The sequence below is a fragment of the Populus nigra genome, chromosome 14, assembly GCF_951802175.1.
Source record: "Populus nigra chromosome 14, ddPopNigr1.1, whole genome shotgun sequence".
In the NCBI taxonomy this organism is placed as follows: domain Eukaryota; kingdom Viridiplantae; phylum Streptophyta; class Magnoliopsida; order Malpighiales; family Salicaceae; genus Populus; species Populus nigra.
Window position 1 is genome coordinate 2,682,441 of NC_084865.1, and position 23,883 is coordinate 2,706,323.

The following is a 23,883-nucleotide window of genomic DNA, read 5'->3' on the forward strand; positions in this document are numbered from 1 at the left end:
AGCTTACTCTATCACATAAATTTAGATTATAACTTGTTTTAAACCATACATCCCAAGAAAAAAATTTAATTAGCTATGTTTGTTTGGTTAAATGGTACATACTATAATTTTATTTTTATCTCATTAAATTATTATTTTTTTAATTTTAAGGCATCTCTAATGGGAGAGCAAAATGAAGAACTAAAAGTAGAAAACTAATTTTTTAGCTTTTTTCCCTAATAAATAGTTCAATAAAAAGTTAAAATGATTTTTTAAAAAATAATTCCTTCATACCTATCCAAAAAACATATATATTAAAATAAATAATTTAAGGATTTATTTTTTCATCTCCACAACTTCTCTTAATGTTTTTTCTAAAAAAATTAAAAGTATTAATATTAAATAAATTAAAATGTAAATAAATTATTAAAATAATTTTTTTTTCCATTCTGTGTGCACATAAAAAAAATTATATTTATACTATTTAAAAAAACTATATCAATAATTTAATTCTTTTAAGTAATTTTTTCATTAAAAATTATTATTTATAATTTTTTTAATTTACATTTTCAAATTATAACCATAACCACAAAAACTCATAAAATACAAAATATACTTTCTTTCGCTGAAAAGTTGAAAAAAATCTAATTTTCTCTTTCTAAAAAATACACAAAAAAAAGTCCTCTTTTTGTGCTCTTAGCGTTTCCTCCTCCTTTCCCTTAATATAAATCTCCACTCAACACCCCCATTCTAATCTTTTCTTTCTTCGAAGTCTACCCTTTTCACACAAACAAATCATATCTTGATCTCTATTCTGGCTCCCAAGTCGATAAAGTTTGCATCTTTACAATCTTACAAGGCAAAAAAATGCCTGCTTGGTGGAGTAAAAGGAGCAGCAAGAGCAAAGAAGGGAGCAATCAAGAGAACTCACATGGAAAAAATGATAAAAAGATCTGTAGCATCACAGAAAACAAGAGGAAAAGTAGTCTTGATGAGGCGGCTGTGAGAAAGAATTCACCACGTGGCAGCAAGGAATTTGCTGGCAGTGGTGGATCATCCGGGTTTTCGGGTTTTGATTCGGATACAGGTGAAAAACGAGGGCTTCCTTTGCCTGAACCATGTGTGAGTGATCTTGGTGCTGGTGGTGGGATTGGAGGTGCTGGTGGTGGAGTCGGGTTTGGACCCGGGTCGGGTTCTGTTTCAAGTGTTAGCTCTTCTGGGTCATCTGGTGTTGAAGATCATGATAATAATCAGGGTAGTAGTAGTCTGTTTGGTGGTTACAGGTTAGTGTTTCTATAGAAATTCTGGGTTCTTAGTCTTGGTTTTCATGTTTTGGTGGGATTTAGAATTCTGGGTTGAATTCTGGTTTATGAAATGGAGTTGTTTGATTGGTGAATTTGATTGATTATTTTTAGATGTGAAGAAGAGGCTTGAACTATTTTTAGGTGGGTTTTTGTTTGAGTAGTGAAAAGAAAAAAGAAAAAAAAAGGGCATTTTTTTTAATCTTAGCTGAAAATTTGTGTCAGAGTTGGGGTTTGTTGTCTGAGGCTGCTGTCTCTTCTGTTTTCTCAGCTTTTTTTTTTTTAATTTCTGAAACTTGCTGTTTCGAAATACCTTGTCCTTAAATCCCCTGTGCTCTCTCTCTTTCCTAATTTTTCCTGTCAGAGTTTGAGACCTTTGGATGGGAGTTACTTTCTCTTTCCAATCAAATGTTCCTGATTTGGATCTTTTTTACCTTATTGGACAGTCCAAGGTTTATGGGACTTAGTTCTTGACCATTTTGGTTTTCATTTGGACTTAAAATTAGGGGTGAATGTTTTTAATAAGATTTTAAATTTAAAATGAAGCTTATACTAATTAAGGATGTCATCTATATTGTAAAATTAGAAGCTTTGTTGTTGTTTTTTTTTTTGGTTTAATTGCTAGTTTTAAGCAATGGAGTTTCTGCTCCATTTGCAATATCTAGAGATGAGGGTTTCTTGTTTGTTATAATCAGCTAGCTGATTTTGAAATCTAGATGGTTAAGAATTTCAAGAATGGATTCAGTATGGTTCTCAAGTGCATCTGCCAACTGTAATCCAGGTTATCTGTTGATCATAGAGGACATGGTGGGGGTTCAAAAAGTCCTGTTCCTGGGTCGAGAAGTCCTGTTCCAGGGTCGAGAACAACAAGCAGGCCTACTTCACCTCTCCATCCGCTGCTGGGTGGTATGAGCTTAGACTCCTTGACTGGGAGGCTGGAAGATGCGAAGAGCCAATGTCATCCACTGCCTCTTCCACCAGGTTCTCCCACAAGCCCGCCATCATTACCGGGCACAAGAACTACTGGAGCAACAGACAACTCTACCTTGTCAAAATGGAAGAAAGGAAAGCTCCTAGGAAGGGGAACTTTTGGACACGTTTACCTCGGATTTAACAGGTAATATCATTGTTTCTTGTAGAGTATTTAGCCTAACTGCAAATTTTTAAGTCTTAATGACATACTACTTGAAGATGATTTAAGCACTATTTACCATCAGCGCTTGAAGACTCTTTATATGTTGTTCCTATTGCATTTCATGGCTTTCTCTTCTAAATATTGTTTTGCTACTTAAACAGCCGGAGTGGACAGATGTGCGCAATAAAAGAAGTCAAGGTTATTTCAGACGATTCAACATCAAAAGAATGTCTCAAGCAACTAAAACAGGTAAATTTGTTTATGGCATCAAATTCAGCTAACAGTAAAATTAAAATTTGTTCCTTGAATACTAAAGTTTCTACAAATGTATTTCTACCTCGTCCTTTAGATGTTTTTGGCAATTGATGGCATGTTTCTAACTACTGCTCCTTGTCAACAGGAGATAGATTTGCTTAGTCAGCTATCACATTCAAACATTGTTCGTTACTATGGAAGTGAACTGGTATGAGTTATTTCTTAACATGAAAATCTAATGCATTCACACATAATTGAGAGAGATTATTGAAATCCATTTCTTGACATGTAATTTCTATTCTGTTCAGTCTCACTGATTGGTTGTCATAATTGGACCTTAATTTTGTGATCTCTTTGGTTTTTCATTTTCCTAGAGTGAAGAAACACTTTCAGTTTATTTAGAGTATGTATCTGGTGGCTCAATTCACAAGTTACTTCAAGAGTATGGTGCCTTTACAGAGCCGGTTATTCAAAATTATACTAGGCAGATTCTCTCTGGGCTTGCATATTTGCATGGAAGAAATACAGTTCACAGGTATGTGTTAACGGTAATTATGGTTAATAGGTCACATCTGAAATCACATTTTTTTTCAGCCTTTCATTGGTTTTATGAAATTTTTTGTTCTTGGCAGGGATATCAAAGGAGCAAACATATTAGTGGATCCTAATGGTGAAATCAAGTTGGTTGACTTTGGCATGGCTAAACATGTATGTGTCATCTGCAATTGATAAAGTTTAATATTAATTGTTTTTCAAGCTAATATCAGACTTCACATAATTTCAAAGTCATTCGAACTATTTAGTTGTGGGAGTAATTAAATAAGACCATAAGCGTGTATATGATTTCGCAGATGTTTCTCTCTTTCGCAAGGACTTTGTCTTGTGCGCACCTTTAAAGAACAAATAGTTTTTTAGGAATCAAGTTTCTTTTCCTTTTCATCAATATGATTGTATGTGTGAAGTATGTTATTGCACATTTAACAAGTTGGCAAATCCAGAAAAAAGCTTTTGGCTGATGAAATAGGAGAATAATGAATATCAATTTTTAAACTTGCCTTGTTCTTCATCAGAAATAAAAGATCACAAGTTTTTTATTCTTTTCCATCCCATTTTTGGACGATAATCAGAAGTGTTTTGTGATTCTGTATTAGATTATGACATGCTCTTCAATGCTTTCATTCAAGGGAAGTCCTTACTGGATGGCACCTGAGGTAGCCTCTCTCTCTCTCTAGAAAAAATACCTTTCCTTTACTCATTTTCTTTCGGCCCCTTTTCAGCTTTTGTTTCTTCTTTTCTTTTTTTTCTAATTAGTGTCTGCTGTTTTCTATGGATACTCCCATCTCAGGTGGTGATGAATACAAATGGCTACAGTCTTGCTGTAGATATATGGAGTTTGGGATGTACAATTCTTGAAATGGCAACATCAAAACCACCATGGAGCCAATACGAAGGGGTGCGCATCTTAAAATTTAGAACTTAATTAGCAGAAATATTGTGTCATGGTTGTTGTTCTGTCATACCCAGCTTTGAAGTGCTCATTATCAAGACTGTTGTATTATGTTGAATTTAACAGGTTGCTGCGATATTTAAAATTGGGAACAGCAAAGATATGCCAGATATTCCTGATTATATTTCCAATGATGCAAAAAGTTTCATAAAGCTATGCCTGCAACGAGATCCGTTAGCACGCCCTACGGCCTCACAGTTGTTGGACCACCCTTTCATTCGGGACCAATCGACAACAAGAGTTGCGAACATCAACATTACTAGGGATGCCTTTCCCAGAACTTTTGATGGAAGCCGCACACCGGTATGCCCCTTGCAGACTTAGTAAACTAATATTTTAGATAGGGATCGCCTCTTCCAAATGGCAAGATATGAGTTAAATTTTTGTTAAATATATTAAAAATGGACATTTGCATAACATGATTATTAGAAGGAATTTGTTTCATGCTTGTGGAATACATGGTAAAGCAGTGTTTATCTAGTAAAACGTGTCCATACCAGGCTTTTTAATTTCCATCTTTAATTTTTGTTGGACAAACACAATTTAAGATTGAATTTATCACATTTACTACTAGTATTATTCTCAAGCTTTGTTTTGCATGCACATGCATGTCTTTATCTTCCACTAAATTATTCGTCTGTATGTGTATGTGAAAGGAGCTTATAATTAAAAAGTTTGGTTGCTGCTATACCCTCTAGAATTTTAGTGTTTTGTGCTCGTAATCTCTTTTATTTTTCAACTTCAACTTGTACGTCAGCTAATTGCTAAATTATTTTATTGGCTGAGCAGCCAGCCTTAGAGCTTAACTCCAGCCGAACAAATGCCAATTCTTGTGATGGAGATTTTGCAATGAAGCCGGTGGTTAATAATATAAGAGCACTGAAGAATCCAAGGTAAACGACATACTGCCATTCATATATATATGTATCTACACTCATACTTTATAATTATTTTAAGTTTTCAACTAACTTTATTTGTTGTATGCAGGGATGATGGCAGAATGATCACATCTATGCCTGTATCTCCTTGTTCTAGCCCACTACGACAACATGGGCCTGCACAGAGGATTAGTTATCTTTCTCCTCCTCACCCTGCCTTTGCCATGATGGGACAAAGCAGTTACAATTTAAGTGACTTCTCATTATATCCAATAAGACAAGGTCCATACACTCACGAACTTTTCTTCGATACCCCTCCGTTGAAATTTCAAACCCCGGGTACATCACCGAGAACAAGACCCATCTGAAAGAGTGTAAATATCAACACAAATAGTCGATCTCCCCAGAATGAGGTATCGACCAGAACAACACGGGTGTAACATCTCTGATTCCTTGATCTTTTGAAGAATCCGGCCATAAATTTTCCCTTTCGTCAGAGTGAAGTTAGTGAACTCCTCTCTATAAACTTCTGAAGAGGGTGCTGGGCGTGATCAGCGGAGAAGAAACTGAATTTTGATGCGTAGGGGGAGACGCTGAATTTCTTGATACCTAGACAACTCTTCTTTGATTATTGTAAATGGCAGATGTCAGTTTGTTTGTAACATTCTTGTTGTAATTTAGTCTGTTCTATAAGATCACTGCTTATACCAACTCTTTTAGCTAGATAATGAAAAGCATGTGGTTCAAGCTCCCCCATCAGGCCGCCTCCATTGTTATTCACTGTTTCCCCGAACTCCCATTTTTCTCTTCTTACCAAGTCTAGGGTGAACATGAGGTTTTATTTGAATGATGTTGATGCACCATCTATTGGCCTGTGGCGGGATCGTTAGGGGCAACCATGTCTAGCAACTGTCTCCTCCTGTGTATGTGGGCTATAAATGGTCTAGATGGATAGACAGTGACGGTAGAGGTTGCCTGTAGCACTCGGAGTTTGCAAGATAGATTGCTATCAATGCTTCGAGAAATTCTTTTTCGATAATGTCATGAAAACTCGTTAAAATTTTGAAGTTATTGATGATTGAGAGTGTTCTAGTAACTCCAATGATAAATTTGATGTGACCAGGCGAAGTTGGCCACTGGGGGAGGTCTTTGACTAATGATGCCAAACGTGCAATGCCAGCAAGTGTGATCCTGTTTTGTTGTTTCTGTCGTTGTTGGTGGTGGTGCAAAGCTGCTCAGCTGTCCACTCTAGTCTTTCTGAGACTGGATCTCTGAGGAGTGATCTCCACATTTTCTTTCTCCTTCGTTCATATGTTGTCTTCGCTGCTGGCATTTCTGGAACCGCCGCACGGCAGAAGAAAGTTTTCAGTCGGTGGCAGCATCATGATATCTCGAAAATCCAAGGATATTAAGCATAGTATAAATCTATCTTTGCTATCTTTTCCTTCTCTTTATCTTCTTATATTTATCAGGAGAACACAATCACGTACACATTGGCACTATTCCTAATACGATATTAATTACAAGATTTTGTTTCAATGAAAATTAATTTTTGCTTTTTATAAAATTGATTTTTTATTTTTCTATCTCAAATTAATTTTTTTTTATATTTTCAGGTCTTTTTAATGTGGTGATATCAAAAATAAATTTTAAAAAATAAAAAAAATATTATATTAATATGTTTGCAAACAAAAAATATTTTAAAAAACAATCGCTACTACAATACCAAACAAACTTTTAAATATAATACCTTAACCTATCACATAGATCAAAATTTAATCATATTTATAGCTAATGTGTCACTCATATTACCATAGATTCATGGTATTAACCATTCATTACCTTTATTAAAAAAAACAATTACCCTAATTGAATCAAGAAAAACCACCATAATATAGAAGATAATTTCACGTGATCCATCTAATGCCCAACTAAATCTATCCTTTCTATTTTGTTACATAATAATAAAAAATTTTATTTTATTACACAATAATTTTAAATAAAATAGTGAAATTAAATCAAGAAAATATGGAAGGAAATTAGCTATGATAGTCTCTTATACCAAGGATTCATTTATGGTGCTTTTATATATAATAATATATTAGCCCATGTTATTTAGCAGGTCAACATTGTTTTTTAAATATTAAAAAATTATTAAAAATACAGAAAATATTTTAAATCTTTTGAATTTGATGGCAAAACAAGATGCGCCTCTTTGATCTTGCAACAATGTCTAATTAATTTTTTCTATTTATTATAAAAAAATATTTAAATCACCTTAAAGTATTCATATCAATTTTCAGCTTAATCCTTAATCTCATATATTGCCGTTCCCTTCTCAATTGGATCTATGATTTATCTTAATTATATGTTCCCTTCTTAATTATATACCTATATAATAGAATTTTTCTTATTTATATTAACAATTTCTTTAAAAGATAATGTTTTTATACAGTGATAGCGATTTAATAACTATCTTTTTAGCTCATAATGTTAGAGACACTGACTAAATGGTGTACAATATATAATTTTAAAATCTGGTTCAATTTGACAAGTCAATTCAGAATAAATTAAAAAAAATAGAAAAAGAAAAAATCTAGTATGACTCGGCTGTCCCGATAGGTTAACCTAGCAACCCGTTTGATCCAGTTACAACCCATTAATTTTTTTTATTAAAATAATATAAAATTGACCCGGTAACCCAATTAATACCCGGAACCCGGGCGTTTAACCGGGTCTAAAAACGTACAGCAGTCTATTTAAGCCATGAAACATCGACTGGGTGCACCACCATTAATATTCCGAGATCAAATCTTTATGGGGGAGAGCTCATTTGCATCCGACCTACTCGTTTTTCAGATTCAGAGCTAAACCCACCCGCCGTCTCCACCATTGCCGAGACAAAAGTTGGGTTTTCAGTGCTAAAAGGGAGAGCTAAAGGTGGAGGCATCGGACAAGGGCCTCTTGAAGGTCTTCGGCTGATATTATCCAAAAATCCAGACGAGTCTCCATCTCCTCCTATTATGATTCCAGATCCAAAAATCCATTTGTCTGTTTTGCCGAACTTACATGAACGTGAAAGATGTTGCTCGTTTCTCGATCGACAAGGCTATTTGCTTGTTTAATATAAAGCGATAACGATAGGGATTTAATTAATACCTCCAATTCTACTTCGGTTTTGGTTTTAATTACGAAATAATAGTTATTAAAATCCACCTGTCGATTCTTCTCGAAAATTCCATGATATTAAATTTAATTTTTTTTAAGTGTTTTATTTTTTAAATATAAATTAAAATAATAGTTTTATTTTTTAAAAATATTCTTAATATCAACCTATCAAAATATTTAAAAACATAAAAATTAATTTTTTTTAAAATATTTTGAAAACATAAAACCAAACAGGTCTCGAAGAAGAATTTAAAATGAACTAAAGTAAAATATAATAGTCTTTTAATCGAATTAGATTAGATAAGTGTTAATTTTTTTAATAAAAATAATTAATTAAGTTAACTCCACTGTTTAATGAATCAAGCCTGATTTCGGATTAGTCTATGAGTTATGACGGCGTTACTCAGACTTCTTTTATTGGAAGACGTGCATTTAACTACAGTGATTGATGGCAGTGAAACTCATCGAGTATTTTCGGACTCCAGCACGGTAAAAAAGAAAATTCGGTAAACCAAGAAAAGAGAGAAAATAATTTACAATAGAAAAAAAAGGAAAAAGAAAGACATTATGAAAACACACTGAAAATGAGAACTCTATTAATATTATTAAAAAAATTTGATAAAAAAAATCATTAATAATAAATGAAATAGAAAATACATATTTTCCAGAGATATTAAAATTTATTTATTTTTGAACCATTCCGTTCGAATAATCCATTGTGATTATTATTAGTGGCTTTTTTTTTATATATAAAGAAAGATTACTAAAACACATAGAAATTCCGATGACAACTCTATTAATACTATTAAAAATATCTCAACAATATTTTTTAATAATATTAAAAAAATTATCAATTACAAGAGGAATGGGTCTTATATATTGTCCAAAAATATAAAGATTCACTTGCTTTTAAATAGTTTATATGATCTACTTTGATTATTATTGGTAGTTTTCTTGATATAATTAGATTTATTTTGTTGAAATATTCCTATGATGAGAAGTCTTTTTAATTTTTTATTTAGGACTTTCTAAATTATGTTATTATTTTAATTATTTTTTAAACAGTGTTATATTACCAATTTTGTTTTTACTATGCCATAAAAAAACAAAAAACTCAAACTCATGGCTTCTGTCCTTGTTTTCCGTTCTTCTTGCACATCCAGCTCATTAATGCCGGAAGTCGAGGTGGTGCTATGATCCTGGAATCGAACACAAGTGAGGAAAAATCCATTCCAATCTATATGGTTTAGGTGTTTCAGTTCTCTTCTTGATGTAAGATTTATTGGAATCTTTTGGAAAATGTGGTATTATTAAATTGATTTTGTCTAGACAGGTAAATTTAACGATTTAGAAATGAAAGCGGTGTAAATCATGTTCTTGAAAAATTCAAATTTTTTAGTTAAAATTTAATATGATTTATATGTTTTGAATCGTTTTGATGTGTTGATGTTAAAAATAATTTTTAAAAAATAAAATTTTTTTATTTACATACATTTCGGTACGAAAAATTATTTGAAAAACAACCATTACCACATTGTCAAACATTCTGTTAAAGTTAGTAATTAGAGATCTAGCTCGAGGTAGATTTTAAAATAAATTGAATTAGTTTTGATTTGGTAGACTTGGTGTTTAACCTAATTTAAATTTTTTTTAAAAAATTTAAAATATCATTTAACTTTTTTTAAAAATAAATCTTGAGACACCATTTTATATTAATCTAAATCAACTTGAGTTAGCTCATAACTTAGATCTTAATCCAGGTCATAGACTTTGACATACTTGGTTTTTTTAACAGGTTTAGGATTTTTTTTTATTGGCGATCGGTTTTTATTTTTTGTTTGATCTTTTGGTTTTTTTCTCGGAGTTTATATAGATTAAATAATAGTCGGGTTGATATTTTTTAAATTTAAATTATAATATAAAGTTTAATGATAATAATAATAATAAAAAATTACATTCTAAATGTTATTTCTTTATATTTCAAGAACTTTTTGGTCCAAGCCGCAGTTATGGTGTAACTTCGGAAAAATAGAAGTTGAGAAATACAGGTAGTGGGACGTGGGAGGATATATTCATGAGTTGGGCCGAGCAATGCTTGCTTTATAAAGAGAGAAAAATGACAGTTACTAGGCGAGAAACTTGGGCCTGTGGGCTTGAAAAAAGAACCCAGGCCTTAGCCGAGGCCCGCGTCCTCTTATTCTTCTTCTCGACAATGGCTTATATTATTTATCTTGTTCATTTCTTTGGCTTCTTTTTTAGAGGAATTTCATTTTTCTCACACTTTTCAAAGATAAGAAATATATAAATTATAAATGAATGGAATATTCGTGAGAAAAAAAAATTCTAAATGAATGGAATATTTGTGAGAAAAAATTCTTCTGAAAAAATATCAAGAAGTTACTAGTATAATGCTTCCTTGTATAAATGAGATAACACCAAAATAGTTTATTGGAATTAATTTGTATATGGGTAAATTACTTGATTGATAAAATAATTACTAATAATTTCTTTGAAATAGATTATTATAAATAGTTTTTTTTAATAAAAATAATAATTTTAGTATGTAAAAAACTAGCTATTTGATCCACGATAAAATGAACATGAATAATTTTTTAAAGTATGTTAATAAAAACTTGTAAGATTTTAAGTTAATTTTTATTGCAATAGAAAAATAAAATAATGTAACAATTTCTAAGTTAAATATTATTTCTTTTTAATCTTTGCATAATGATTTTTTAAAAAAAATTATAGAAAAAAAAGAAAAACTACAAAAATAAATAAAGATAAAAACAAAAATAATTGTTTAAATAGACCTAGTGTAAAGTGATAAATATTCCAAGTATAAAAATTAAAAAAACTAATATATTTTTTTTTTAAAATATAAATAAATAAATAAATCTAAAACAAATTATAAAAATTAAAGATAAGAACAAAAAAATAATGATAAATAAATCTAGAGTAATATGATAAATATATTAAGTATAAAAATAATTTTAAATAAATTTTTTTCTAAACAATGTTCACAAAAAGATATTTTATAAATTTGTTATGCTATAATTTCGGCAACGGTAAGAAATTAGAAACTTTATAATTATGCCATTTCAACATGAAAAAATCGTTTCTTTTAGTATAGGTATAATGATAACGATAAAAAAAAATTAATTACTTAAAATTAAAATAAATTATTGCAAATTAAGGCGGTTGGACAGACTTTGAATCCGACCTCACCATTTGCTCTTCCTTTCAGAGGAAGCTTTTAGAGGGAAAAAGTCCAAACTATCCCCTTTAAATTTCCCTCCATTTTCCTTCACTTTCTCTCCACCCAAACAACAAAAAACATGCCAATAGAACTGCCAAGAGGACTACCGTTCTCTGTAGACACATGGAGTCCAAATTCTAAGAGAAAGAGACACCATTTCTTAACACATGCCCATAAAGACCACACCTCTGGGATTTTAACACATTCTTGTTACCCAATTTACGCAACCCATCTCACGAAATTACTTGTTCTTCAAAATTACCCTCAGGTTTGTGTTTTTTGTAGGTTCTTAGAACTACCCATTTGAGTTTTTTGGTCCAATTTTGAGTTTCTGGTTTTGATTTTGATTTTTTTTTTAATGTGTATTCGTAGCTTGAGGGTTCATTATTTGTCGGCATTGAAGTGGGAGAGTCAGTGGTTATTAATGACCCAGATGGAGAATTCAAGGTCACGGCTTTTGATGCCAATCACTGTCCTGGTATTTTTTTTTATATTATGATGATGATGATTTGGTTTGTTTTATTATTGATTTTTAACTGCTCATTGGTTTTGGCTATGTGGGTTTGGTGAATGTTTGTTTCTGTTAGGATATATTATCTGATTGGTATTTGTGATGGTTCATTATTTGATTGTACTGTTCCAGGATTGCTGCTAGTATTTTTTTTAATCATTTGATTTAAGAATGGGTTTGGTTTAGGTTTAGTTTTAATTTATGCCAGCTGTGGTTTTTTGCGGGCAGAATTGAACACAAAAAGCAGTGTAGCTTTTTGGAAAATGATGCATTATATTTGAAATAAATAGTATGTGTTGAGATTCCTTAGTTTTGAAATGCTTCCTACTTGAAGCAAGTTCCAATAAGCAACTAGCAAGGATAAGCTTAGAAGCACATAGGTGAGGGAACTTACTGACAAAATCTCCCTAGCCTTGGAGTTTTCAGAAGTTGTATTATGCATGTCTGTTTACCTATTGACTGTTTCTAGAATTGTATTATGCATGTCTGATTATGAAATTTCAGATCTTTATTGGCTTTTTCTTTCAACTCCACTTCCTTTTTTTTGGTACTTTATTATTGTTTTGTGTGTCCTAGGAGAATTGGTATTGCTTGATGTATCTTTTATATGTGTGCATGACCTAAAATGATTCTTAGAGAGCTCTATTGACAGATGATATTTATCTGGCATGGATTTGTGAACTTCAGGAGCTGTAATGTTCTTGTTTGAAGGCAATTTTGGTAACATCCTGCACACAGGAGATTGCAGGCTTACCCCAGAGGGTGTAAGATGTTTACCAGAGAAGTATATCAGCAAGAAAGGAAAAGAACCTAGGTGCCAACTTGATTATGTTTTCTTAGATTGCACATTTGGAAAATTCACTCAGAAACTTCCTAGTAAGCATTCAGCAATCCAACAGGTACTCTGATTTGCCCCCTTTCATCTCAAGTCTCTTTTGAATCTTGATGGCTCTTGTTGTGTCCGACTGAATACTCCTTAATGACTTTCCTCTGTGTTCCCTTAGTGATGGCACGTCTTCTTCTTGTCTGTGTTTGTCCCCTATTCTGTGTTAGCATAGTAGCATTTTTGTCCAAAGAATATAGCTTTGCTTATGTTTTCATTTTCAAATTAATTACTCTATGTTTGATTTTCTTGCCTCTTTCTTATAACTTAGATAAATGTGTTCCTCTTCACAATGCAACCACTTTGATGCACTTTCTCTCTCTCCCTCCTTTCACTGGTTACTTGTTGCTTTAATTTTTGTGATGTGTTAAACCCTTCTTTTATGCTGGAATATGTTAGCAAGTTGTATAATGATTGATCTTGCATGTTCATGAGCCAGGTTCTTAATTGCATATGGAAGCACCCTGCTGCAACTGTTGTGTATCTGACCTGTGATCTTCTTGGTCAAGAGGATGTTTTGGCTGCTGTGTATGAAACATTTGGTTCCAAGATATTTGTTGATGAGGTTGCCAACACAGAAAGTTTCCGAGCTTTGACACTTACAGTTCCTGAAATTCTTACTCAAGATCAATCTTCCCGTTTCCATATGTTTGATGGATTTCCCAAGTTATATGAACGAGCAGCTAAAAAGATTGCTGAGGCCCAGTCTAATCTTCAACCTGAGCCCCTCGTTATCCGTCCTTCAGCACAATGGTATGCATGCGAGGAAGGATATTCTGAAACAGAAAGTCAAAGAAAACCGAGATTCAACGAAGCAGTTAGGGACCCAAATGGTGTTTGGCATGTCTGTTATTCTATGCATTCCTCCAGGGGAGAATTGGAGTGGGCTTTGCAACTTCTTGTTCCTAAATGGGTTGTGTCAACAACCCCCAGTTGCTTGGCTATGGAGCTCGATTATGTTAAGAAGCATTGCTCTGGCACTAAACTAACTTTAGATGACCGTTTGTGGAAGCTTTTGGACATTAATGTTGAAGCATCATCAGAAACAGGAGTAACAGCCAGAGTCCTGGATTATCCTTCTGTGGTTGAACAGACCATTCAAATTTCTGCACAATCTCAATCATCACCAGTTAAAGTGACTTCTAGACGACTTTTGAGTTTGTCTCCTCCAAGCAAAAGGCTAGAAGTGACTTTGTTTGGTAGAGCGAGACTTGGCATCCCAGATTCTGGTTTCCCTGCTGAGGAGAAAATTGAATCTATCAAAGATTCTTCACAAGTAGTTGCTCATAAAATGGATCAAGATGTCCCATTTGAAAATGAAGTCGAAGTGAAATGTGAGAATATATTGGAGAGTAAGCTGGATACTGAATTGAAATGTGAGAATAAATTGGACACCACAAAACAATGCGGGAAGTCCGTCAAGAAAGAAGTTTTAAAGGTTTCTGTTCGTTCCCCCATTGGATCCTCACAGAATTTTAGTGAGACCTTGAGAAAGTTATACCGGTCAATGAATGTGCCTGTGCCTCGACCTCTTCCCTCCCTGTCAGAACTTATGAACTCCAAGAAAGGAACCAAGAGGAGATTTGAGTCTTAATGTTCATTATTGTTCAGAAAACACCAATACAATTCGCTCTTCTTTCAACATTATTTTTTTAGGTCCTTTGCCTTCAGATCAGCAATGCATCGTCTATGCAAGAACAGTGGAGATGAAACCAGAGTACACAATATCTGTAAAGTTGTTGCTGGTGGTACCAAACCTATTAGTTCAATTATTTATTATGCCTTAAAGGTAAAAAATGTATTCACAGTATCAATGGGCTCCTGAATTGTTGCCAATATGATGCATTGCCTGGGATACTGACTGACCCTTGCATCACTGTGTATCCCCTCTGTGATATCTTTTAGTGTTGAAAATAAATAAAAAAGTTACGAACAAATGGTTTGCTAATTATATTTATGTTATTCTGTTGTTAAAAATACATTGAGCAACCAAAAGACAGAGGATTGAGTGTGGTGTAAAACAATAATGGAGAAAACAACTTCCCCACTAAAATATATGAAAGCGGGGCGTCTCTATTGTGGGAAATTCGGCACAGGCCACAAAAATCATGGAATTTGAGGCAAATTAGCCCATCACCACCACCATGCTCATCATGACCAAAGCGCAGGGTAAAGGATTCGGTGTTGAAGATTTGTGGAAATCTCCAACATAGAATGAATCACAAGGGAACAACAATGATAAAATAGATACTTGATTTTCCAGTGTAATTATATAGCCTCATTCAGCTATGTATTACTCAACTTGCAAGTAATGAGAGAGAGGTGTAAAATATCTCAATATCCTTATAATCCATTCATGTAACGAAACCAACGGGAGACCATCGAGCATGAGAGCTTTCAGTTCAACAAATCCAGGATTATTAGTTGGGTTTTGATTGAACTATTTACTGATATTCCATGTGCTCTGTTTTTGTCTCTCACTTCTTTGAATTTCAATCTTTAATTTTTACTGTTCTTTTGTTTAGTACACTGTGATGCATATTTTTCTTTCTTTTTAGGTGATGTGATGCATTTGTTTAAGCTTTCTTAAATGATGCTGAATTATTTAAATGATTGAGTACTGTAAATCAAATGCAGGCTGCAAAAGGATGTTACTTGAAGCCAAGGGATTTTTTTGGAAAGGAAGAAGAGGCTTCTTGGACCTCCAAGAGAAATATTTTTCTGTCTCGTAGCTTTGTAGCTATATTAGATTTTCAAGTTGGTGTCAAGGTTTCAATGGCCGAAATTTGTGAACTTAACAAATTCAATTATTTGTGCTATACTCTTATATCTTTCATATTCTAATGAAATGTTTTTGATCATGCTGTTCTTGTCACATGTGAGATGGCGGCGGCGGCGGCCACCTAAATGCATAGAAGTTTCAAAAACAAAAACTCAAGCCTTCTGTGCATGGCAATTTTTTTTTAAACACCTTTCGTGATGAAGTTAGAAGTTATCTGAAATGGAATTATTTATATAGAAGTTGCAAATGAACTTCCTTTTATGGTGGATTTTTTTTCTGGGGAATGAAGTTCCCCACTGAAAATTAATAACTCAGTGGCAAAACGTACATTTTGCCACAAAAGCATTGGTGGCGCGGTTTCAGTGGCGACGGAGATCTTTGTCACTAATGGATTTAGTAGCGAAATTCGATTCTCTAGACCAACTGTTTTGCTGCTAAAAGTGCTCTATTAGCCAGTTCAAAATTATGTTTATTCGTGTGTTATCGATATTCAAACTTTTCGGTTCCTAATATTAGCGATTGAAAACCCAGATTTTTCAAATTATTGACATTTAAACCTTTCAATTCAGACTTTCTTATATATATATATGTATATATTAGAACCGTAAGATTTTACAAATTGAGAAACTCTAGTTTCTTATCGCTATACGCTACCTCAAAAAAGCTTGAGATTTATTTGAGCCATTTTTTTTTAATGTAGCTGTTGATGCAGTTATGAACAAGCTTTCTAAGAATAATAAGACATGGTGCAAAGTGTTACGACAGAAACACAGTTGAAGGTGTGCTGGCAGCCGGACTTCTTCTCATAGGTTCATGTGCAGACGTACGAACTCCATATCCTGTTGGCTAGAAATGTCAGCCTTTCTTACGACGGAGATGGCGATCGAGGCAAACCTGAGAAGGCTTTAACACCACTTTCCCTCGTTGTTCAAAAGGTCTTTATGCCGTATTCCAAAGATGCAGGTCATCATCAAACTTCCATTCCCATCTCTTTCTTTTCTTTTCTCTGTTTTTTTTCCCTTTTCATAACTCAGAATAGATTGATAAAAAGCACCAAGCTTGCCAAAAATACAGGATGGTGAACCGTGGAGGCCAGACTGGAATATAAAAAAACATATGACGTGGAGCACGTTGAGGATGCGTTGATAGACAATGCAAAGTCTGTAAAGAAATTTGAACGTGCCAAATGTAGACTGTAGAGTTTGATAAAAGTAAAATTAACTTCGTACCTAAGTTGTTGTTGTTGGATTGAACTCAAATGTAGTTAGGATGTTCTAGTCTTGCTGAAACTAACTGAGGCCTGGAAAGCCTTTAAATTAGACCAAAAAAATTATCGTTTTGACATTTTATTTGATTTTGCTTTGATAGCCCATGTTTTTTTTTTGGTATTATTATGTAGCCTTTTACAATATAATTACAACAATTTCGATAAATTATTTTTAATGATGGGGCAGTGTCTACATAGAAACAACGATAAATCTTTGATGGATTTTTTTTTTTTTATCTTTCCGGGTATATATTTAATTATTGTCAAATATTTTTTTATTTGTTTTATTTATGTTTTTTTTTAAATTACATTGTTAAATTAACTGAATTTATTAAATTCAGTTAATTCAATAATTTAATTTAACTTGCTTCTTTAAAAGCATCATTATTATTATTATTATTACATTAGGAGAAATATGACTTGACTCGCTGTATAGCTGAAAACACCTATCTATGCTAAAACAACAAGCTTACCCTAAAATACAAATTGCGCAGCTCCTTTAGACAAATCAACAACCCGAAAGAGGGAAAAACAAAGAATTAGATATCATCTAACCACCAAGGAGAGATCATTGCATCTGCTGAAACTATACTCAATCAAACTTCTAGTCTTTCTTCTTTTTAATCAGAAAGTTGTCCTTCAATTATCAGAGGAAGCTAGTCAAAAGAATAAATGGAAAAACCTCACCCTAAGAGGGGTGCATTTATGATGATCTGAATGAATATCATCACTTCGGATAAAATATCATGAGTTCAACATGAAGCGCAGAATTTTTATTTTATTTTTCTCTTCAATTGGTTGGTAATCAGTTCTAGTTTATACAATTCAGCTCACCTTTTCGTTTCTCATTGCTGTGTCTTAGCTTACTTTCCTGTTCACGAAAGCACCGAACAATTTCTGATTGCCGACATCCTTATTAATCCCTTTTGATTTAGGAAATCTGTAGTCCTTTTTTACACAGGACAACTTAAACCGACTGTTTAGTATATATACGTATGCATAGTAAGTCTTCTACAGTAACAATCTCATCCTCTGTTTCTAGCTAGTTTTTCTTTTTCACAAACCCTGCCATCTGGTTTTTTTTTTTTTTTTTTTCTGAACTCAATCATGTCAGGTCCTAGAGAACATTACGAGTTTCATGTTGAGTTGAAACCCTTTCAGCAGGAACTTACGAAGTTCCCTCTTCTCTTCTTGCTCGGTGAGCTCCAGTACTTCACACACATTACTGAAGGTCAGAGGGTATTCAGAAGAGCAAGAGAGCCGATAATAATCAGAAAACTTGCTCGGATTCCAGTTAGCGATTCACTGTTTGATCACATTCAAGATTTCAAAGACATCTTGACAGAGATGGACATCCCTGAAATCGAACAATCAAAGATACTGGACAAAATTGCATCAAAAGCTAATGGCATGGATACATATTGTGGTGCCTTCATGTCTGTCAGAATAGTGAAAGTTATATTCCGACCTGATCAGAGTGCTGTTAATAATGAAGAAAAGGACGTTGCAAAAGCTGAGGGGAAGTCAATGGACAACTGAAGGTACACCGATCCCTGGCCACCAAGTCGTATATTGATGAATTAGAAAGAGCTTTTTCCAGTGGTTCAGGGTCAGCGATAAACTGCACCCAGAAGATATTGCATTGTTCGGTGGTTGCAGACTAGACACTTGCGGTCCATCATATACCTTGTGAATTCTGATGGGTACTATAGCTGTTCTTAGTATTATGATTGTGGGTCTTGTGAATTCTGATCTTGAGTAGTAAGTAGCTTTTCTTTTTCAATTTTACTTTTAGATGCTTTTATATATAGGATGCGGCGGGATTGAATTATTCATCATGTTTTAGATTTTAGATGGAAAATTTTACGTGCTTAAGAGTAACAATTTAGTTCTAAATAGAACTTCAATTTTAGTGGTATTTGTTCTCTCTTTTGTCAAATATATAGGTGTAGGAATTCTAAAAATTCCACGGAGGAAAGAGAGAGGCTTTTATTAGATTGTTGACGTGAGCTGCGGCATACATTGATATAAAAGTTAGGGTTCTTAGTTCTTGAAGTTACAGCTCTAACACCATGGAGGAATAAAAAAATCTCTGATATTTTATAAAAAATCTACATAATAATAAAATAATTACTTCAACTATTTATTTAGAAATTTTAAAAATCGACCGAACTAATTAAGAATACAAAGTAAAGTAGAAAAAAATAATTAAAATCTAAAATTAACTAAAAAAAATAACTAAAATAGAAAAAACAATAATTTTTAAACCTAATTTTGAAAGATCCAACGAAGTGAGTTTTATAGGAACGCGGTTGAATCTTCTGATCAAATTTGAGCTCGATCTAATAATCTGATCATCTAATATGTTCGAGTTTCTTCACGAATTTCTTTTCAGACTTGGTCTTATCTATTTTGTCTATAAACATGTTTGCAATACGCATCAGATGTGCATGAGAACTAATACTCGTCTCTTATCCACAGGCACTCTCCCCAGCTTTTTTGTTTTCATTACACTCTTTTGTATTTGTAGTTAAGAAAAAAAGAGCTTATCGAAGGATATGCAGTCTTTGTTTCTAATGTCAAAGAACTAAGATAATGTGTCCACAGCTTGCTTAGAATAAATAAACCATTGCAATATTTATTATCAAATGAATGATGTAAGCTAGTTAAACTAATGGCCTTGATTTGGAAACATACAATAGAAGTTTTTGATGGTGGTGAGCAAGGTATAGTGATCCGCAGGAATCCATTTCCATGCATCTTAAAAGAAGATGGGATTCTGCTTCAGTAGCCTAGGTCTCACAATCTCTCGTAATTCAGCTTCTCGGACTGCAAGCAAAAAGGAGAGTTGATTAGTTAATTATGATAATCTAAATAACTCCGGGATATGCAGCTTCGGAAATCATGTCACAATCTTCTAGAAGATGGATAGGGAATCAAACTGGGGAAGGCGCTCGTGGTAAACAAATTCTGCTGTTAAAAGGGTTCGTAGTCAAAAGGATTGAACTGAGATTATGTCTCAACATTTGAAGGATGCGCACTGTATACTCTTAGCAGCAGCACAAAACTTAAGAGTGGAACTCCTTAGAAAGGGGAATGGGGTCACGAAGCTAAACAATGAAAATGATCTAAGCAGGGCTTAAGCTTTTTCATGGGACGGTTGGTGATGTGGATGCCAGATTCTGACGTGAAACTAATATCAGACTATGCTGACGAGGTTGCTCAGAAAGGCTTCTAAATAAAAGTCAGCTCAACCAAATTAATCACAATGATGCAGTTAGATTTTTGAGCTTGGATTGAGGTAGATGCCAATCCAAGACCAATTAACAAGTTCAAGAACCACCACCAACTAATTTCAGACTAGCCAAGTTTAAGAATACCTTGATAAGCATGTCTGTTGGAAGCCAAGCCGGAGCAGTGGGGACTCCAACCCATGAAACCTGTAAGAAGAATTGAGTTTTGTTGTTAAAATTTCCATTGGAGGCTCAATCCAAATTCACACGCATCATTCTAGCATCTTGGTTCAGAACTTTTCCAGTTTGTAAAAACTGCAGAATATTGTTTCAGCCATACATCTGCAGGTATATGTTTTATTTCTTATATCGAACAGGAAAAAAAAACATAGATATATAGGATTGAAACAACTGGAACAATAAATCTAAACAACTGAACCTCCAATAAGAATAATGGAACTGTTGCTTATAAAGGTCACATTCAAATGATTTTTCATATTTTTCATTCTAGAAAGCAAAAACTAATAGAAACAATGCATGCCAATTATGGCTGAAACTTGGCCTACAATGTGACCTTTCTTGTATCTTCAGCGGAGAAAGACTAATGACATTTTTAGTTTTTACATGTGAATTAAGATCATCTAATGACTAGAAGAATAATAGGCATTAAATAAAGAAAAGTACTTACAAGAGCATACTCTCCAGTCTCAAATATCCGTAAATCCAAGACCTAAAAGAGAAACGTACAGTGAGTCAGAAATGTAGAATTGGAGCATGATCATCCACTGTTAATCCAAATTTCAATCTTGCATGATATCTTTTCGTTGATAGGAAGGACAGAAAAATCACCTCACCACGGTCTTCATAAATGTAGTCCAAGCCCTTGTAATAAGGTGGATGCCCAACAGATAGATACTGCAACAGAGGAAAAAAAAAGATATTTTTCAAGCATTTTCAGAACACTAATGCCAAGTGAAAGAAGTGAAAGGGTTCAGACAAGAGGGAAAGAGAAGGATGCAAATAGAAGTACAAGTACCCATAACTTTTCATTTGGTGTTCAAGATGAATACAAGCCCATATGAATCTTTATGCAGGTTTCACGCCTACCTCTGAGTGTAAAACCATTCCTAGTTTCCCTGAAATTACTAAACTCGCATTTCTTTTAGTCCCAAAAGCATGGTTATAGACGTTAACAGCTGCCTATAACTTGTGCTTCTTTGAAGCACTTACTGATTTTTGAGAGAATTATGATCTTGGTTATCCAAAGAATGTGAATCGCCTAATCAACAGCTAAACCAATATTTCGTTGATAATTACCCACAATTAAGATGTCCAAAATGTTATAAGAATATAACGGAGAAGTCATGGTAAATGGAGACAAAACTTTGTCCGCATCACATTTCTGAAAACCTTGAAAAGATAACTCTGTTCAGCCCAAAGAAAGCCAAAAAAGAAGAAGAAAATCTCTTCAGAGTAGTAGTGATTTCTGTATCTAATCTCCAAGAACATAGTAATTTAAAAACCTTAAGGAAACAAAACGATCCAAGACAAGAAAAGAAGAAAAATATGAAACCAAAACTTACATTTACGCTATTGAGGTACTTCTCTTTATCCACTCTCACAATCTGTCCTTTCTTCACTGCCACAAAAAAAAAAAAAAAAGTGGATAAGAATCTTTTCTCTATTCTTAAAACTGTCTGATCTTTTTCAGAGTGGAACTTAAGAACCCACTTGAATAAATGGGTTTCTTGGACTTAGGAGCAGCGGTTGAAGTTGAAGGTTGTGCATTAGTGGAGGGTTCTTCAGTTTTGGTAGCCTTTTCTTTTTCTGGCTCAGTGGATTTTACAGCTCTAATGGATGGAATATGAAGATGGTTTCTTCTTAAAGTTTGTGGCAATAGAGAGAAGCAAGGAAAGGAGCTTTTTAGTAGAGTTGCAGAGAAAGTAGCCATAGCAGATAGAAAGGGACAGAGACAAAAACAGAGTTTTGTTTCAGTTTTAAAAGAAGGCAAATGTTAAGAGAGATTGGATAAGAGATGCTGTCCCCTTTTTTTTTATTTTTAACGGCCAAATATTAAAGATCACGTAGGAATAAGGATGGGAGTGCGCAGATATCAAGCGGGTCCTCGTTTTACCCGCCCAATAAAAATTAATTATATATATATATATATATATATAGTTTTTTATTATGGATATCCATTTTATACACGGCTAATATTATTCTTTAAAAAATAACATGTATGGATCTAATTGCACAAACTTTATAACATATGAAGTAATTTTTTCTAAGAGCTTTGAGGATCAAATACTTATAAATAGAGGGTTAAATTGAAAAAATATTAATTTTAAGGACCAAAACAATTTTTATAAAAAATATAAGGACTGAAATGAGATTTTTTATGAATTATTTCGTAGCGGGCATTGAATGAGTTTAGAAAGTAACTCCCTAATTGGTATGAATTATTTTGTAGGTTTTGTTCTAAATTCGTCTATGATGGATGATGGTGGTGGTTTTATTGCAAGGGTGATAAGTAGTTCTACATGACATGGTTACGAGGAGGACGAGTGGCCTCGGCAAGCAATATAATGGGCTATATTTTCTTCAGACGAGGCAGAACCCCCACTTAGCAAACAATTTCAGTCGTTCCTCCACTCTTTTACTGCCATATTACTCTATGTTGATTGGCTTCAAGCAATCCAGGGCAGATTACTCACTCTTCACTAAGGTTCAAGATAATTCTTTTACTGCCATATTACTCTGTTGATTACATGGTTATCATAGGAAATAATGAAGAAGCTATCAAGGATCTTAAGAGGTTTCTGAGCAGTTGTTTTAAGATCAAAGATCTTGGACCATTTAAGTGTTTTCTTGGTGTAGAGGTTGCTCGATCCAAGGCTAGTATTGCTATTAATCAGCAAAAGAAACTGGTCTACTTGGAGCTAAGCCTGTCAAATTTCCAATGGAGCAAAATCTAAAACTAACTCCCTCGGATGGTGAACTCCTCAAGGATCCAGCTCAATGTCGCAGGTTAGTGGGCAAACTAATTTACCTCATCATCACCAGACCAGACACCATGTACTCTGTCTCCACACTTAGTCAGTTCAAGCAGCAACCTAGAAGACCGCACCTTGATGCTGCACACCGTCTTCTGCGATACCTGAAAGGAGCTCCCCGTCAAGGACTATTCTTCCCTTCACATAGACAGTTGAACTTAGTCGGGTATTGTGATGCAGATTGGGCTGGATGCCCAACAAAGAGACGATCAGTCACTGGATACTACATATTTCTTGGCAAAGCACTTGTGTCCTGGAAAAAGCAAGAAGCAATCAACGATATCAAGATCTTCAACAGAAGCTGAGTGCTTGTGAGCTCACTTGGCTGAGATACTTGCTGAAAGATTTGGGTGTTGATCATCACAGGCCAACAAAGTTGTTTTGTGACAACCAAGCAGCCTTGCACATTGCAGCAAACCCAGTCAATTACAAGTGAACTAAGCACATTGAGTTAGACTATTACACAGTTCATGATCGCATTCAAAATGGGGAAATTGAAACAACATATGTACAAACAGGGAAACAAGTTGCAGATATATTTACAAAACCTTTGGGGCAAGCTGACTTCCATTATCATATAGGGAAGTTGGGAATTCTTGACATTTATATGCCAACCTGAGGGGGAATGCTAAAGGAAGCAAAATCTATCACCAATAAGGCAAGATATGTTGT

General features: G+C 33.8%; 5 protein-coding genes across 9 annotated transcripts; 4 read left to right on the forward strand and 1 right to left on the reverse strand.

Moving 5' to 3' along the window:
- The first annotated feature begins 642 nt into the window (after positions 1-642).
- LOC133673201 (mitogen-activated protein kinase kinase kinase 3-like) lies at positions 643-5,811 on the forward strand. Its single transcript, XM_062093909.1, has 11 exons — positions 643-1,262; positions 2,062-2,397; positions 2,577-2,664; positions 2,816-2,878; positions 3,045-3,205; positions 3,303-3,378; positions 3,822-3,881; positions 4,016-4,123; positions 4,244-4,480; positions 4,967-5,070; positions 5,165-5,811. Exons 1-11 carry the CDS (start codon positions 847-849, stop codon positions 5,421-5,423), a joined length of 1,908 nt encoding a protein of 635 aa, XP_061949893.1. The 5' UTR covers positions 643-846; the 3' UTR covers positions 5,424-5,811.
- A 5,629-nt stretch (positions 5,812-11,440) lies between these two features.
- LOC133672737 (uncharacterized) lies at positions 11,441-14,813 on the forward strand. 5 transcript variants are annotated; one of them, XM_062093249.1, is made up of 4 exons: positions 11,441-11,750; positions 11,855-11,960; positions 12,681-12,892; positions 13,316-14,813. In XM_062093249.1, exons 1-4 carry the CDS (start codon positions 11,562-11,564, stop codon positions 14,468-14,470), a joined length of 1,662 nt encoding a protein of 553 aa, XP_061949233.1. In that variant the 5' UTR covers positions 11,441-11,561; the 3' UTR covers positions 14,471-14,813. The 5 variants fall into 5 exon arrangements, with proteins under 5 accessions (XP_061949233.1, XP_061949236.1, XP_061949237.1 ...); XM_062093252.1 differs by lacking the exon at positions 11,441-11,750 and having other exon boundaries at positions 11,855-11,929; XM_062093253.1 differs by lacking the exon at positions 11,441-11,750 and having other exon boundaries at positions 11,904-11,960; positions 12,646-12,892.
- Positions 14,814-18,032: 3,219 nt separating this feature from the next.
- On the forward strand, positions 18,033-18,464 carry LOC133673293 (uncharacterized). Its single transcript, XM_062094035.1, has one exon. It carries the CDS (start codon positions 18,033-18,035, stop codon positions 18,462-18,464), a length of 432 nt encoding a protein of 143 aa, XP_061950019.1.
- A 1,073-nt stretch (positions 18,465-19,537) lies between these two features.
- Positions 19,538-22,215, reverse strand: LOC133672785 (NAD(P)H-quinone oxidoreductase subunit O, chloroplastic). The gene is made up of 6 exons (XM_062093313.1): positions 21,890-22,215; positions 21,742-21,797; positions 21,008-21,073; positions 20,847-20,888; positions 20,306-20,365; positions 19,538-19,754 (listed from the first exon to the last, which is right to left on the reverse strand). The coding sequence occupies exons 1-6, from the start codon at positions 22,107-22,109 to the stop codon at positions 19,725-19,727; spliced, it is 474 nt and encodes a 157-aa protein (XP_061949297.1). The 5' UTR covers positions 22,110-22,215; the 3' UTR covers positions 19,538-19,724.
- A 902-nt stretch (positions 22,216-23,117) lies between these two features.
- On the forward strand, positions 23,118-23,516 carry LOC133673294 (uncharacterized mitochondrial protein AtMg00240-like). Its single transcript, XM_062094036.1, has one exon. It carries the CDS (start codon positions 23,118-23,120, stop codon positions 23,514-23,516), a length of 399 nt encoding a protein of 132 aa, XP_061950020.1.
- Positions 23,517-23,883: the final 367 nt, after the last annotated feature.

Coding starts and splice junctions, on each gene's coding strand:
- LOC133673201 (XM_062093909.1), top strand. CDS start 847: ATGCCTGCTTGGTGGAGTAAAAGGAGCAGCAAGAGCAAAGAAGGGAGC. Junction 2,398..2,576: donor GTTTACCTCGGATTTAACAG/GTAATATCATTG, acceptor CTACTTAAACAG/CCGGAGTGGACAGATGTGCG. Junction 4,124..4,243: donor CATGGAGCCAATACGAAGGG/GTGCGCATCTTA, acceptor TGAATTTAACAG/GTTGCTGCGATATTTAAAAT.
- LOC133672737 (XM_062093249.1), top strand. CDS start 11,562: ATGCCAATAGAACTGCCAAGAGGACTACCGTTCTCTGTAGACACATGG. Junction 11,751..11,854: donor TTCTTCAAAATTACCCTCAG/GTTTGTGTTTTT, acceptor GTGTATTCGTAG/CTTGAGGGTTCATTATTTGT. Junction 12,893..13,315: donor AGCATTCAGCAATCCAACAG/GTACTCTGATTT, acceptor TTCATGAGCCAG/GTTCTTAATTGCATATGGAA.
- LOC133673293 (XM_062094035.1), top strand. CDS start 18,033: ATGTCAGGTCCTAGAGAACATTACGAGTTTCATGTTGAGTTGAAACCC.
- LOC133672785 (XM_062093313.1), bottom strand. CDS start 22,109: ATGGCTACTTTCTCTGCAACTCTACTAAAAAGCTCCTTTCCTTGCTTC. Junction 20,366..20,846: donor AGACTGGAGAGTATGCTCTT/GTAAGTACTTTT, acceptor TTCTTCTTACAG/GTTTCATGGGTTGGAGTCCC. Junction 19,755..20,305: donor CAACAGACATGCTTATCAAG/GTATTCTTAAAC, acceptor TTTTGCTTGCAG/TCCGAGAAGCTGAATTACGA.
- LOC133673294 (XM_062094036.1), top strand. CDS start 23,118: ATGGAGCAAAATCTAAAACTAACTCCCTCGGATGGTGAACTCCTCAAG.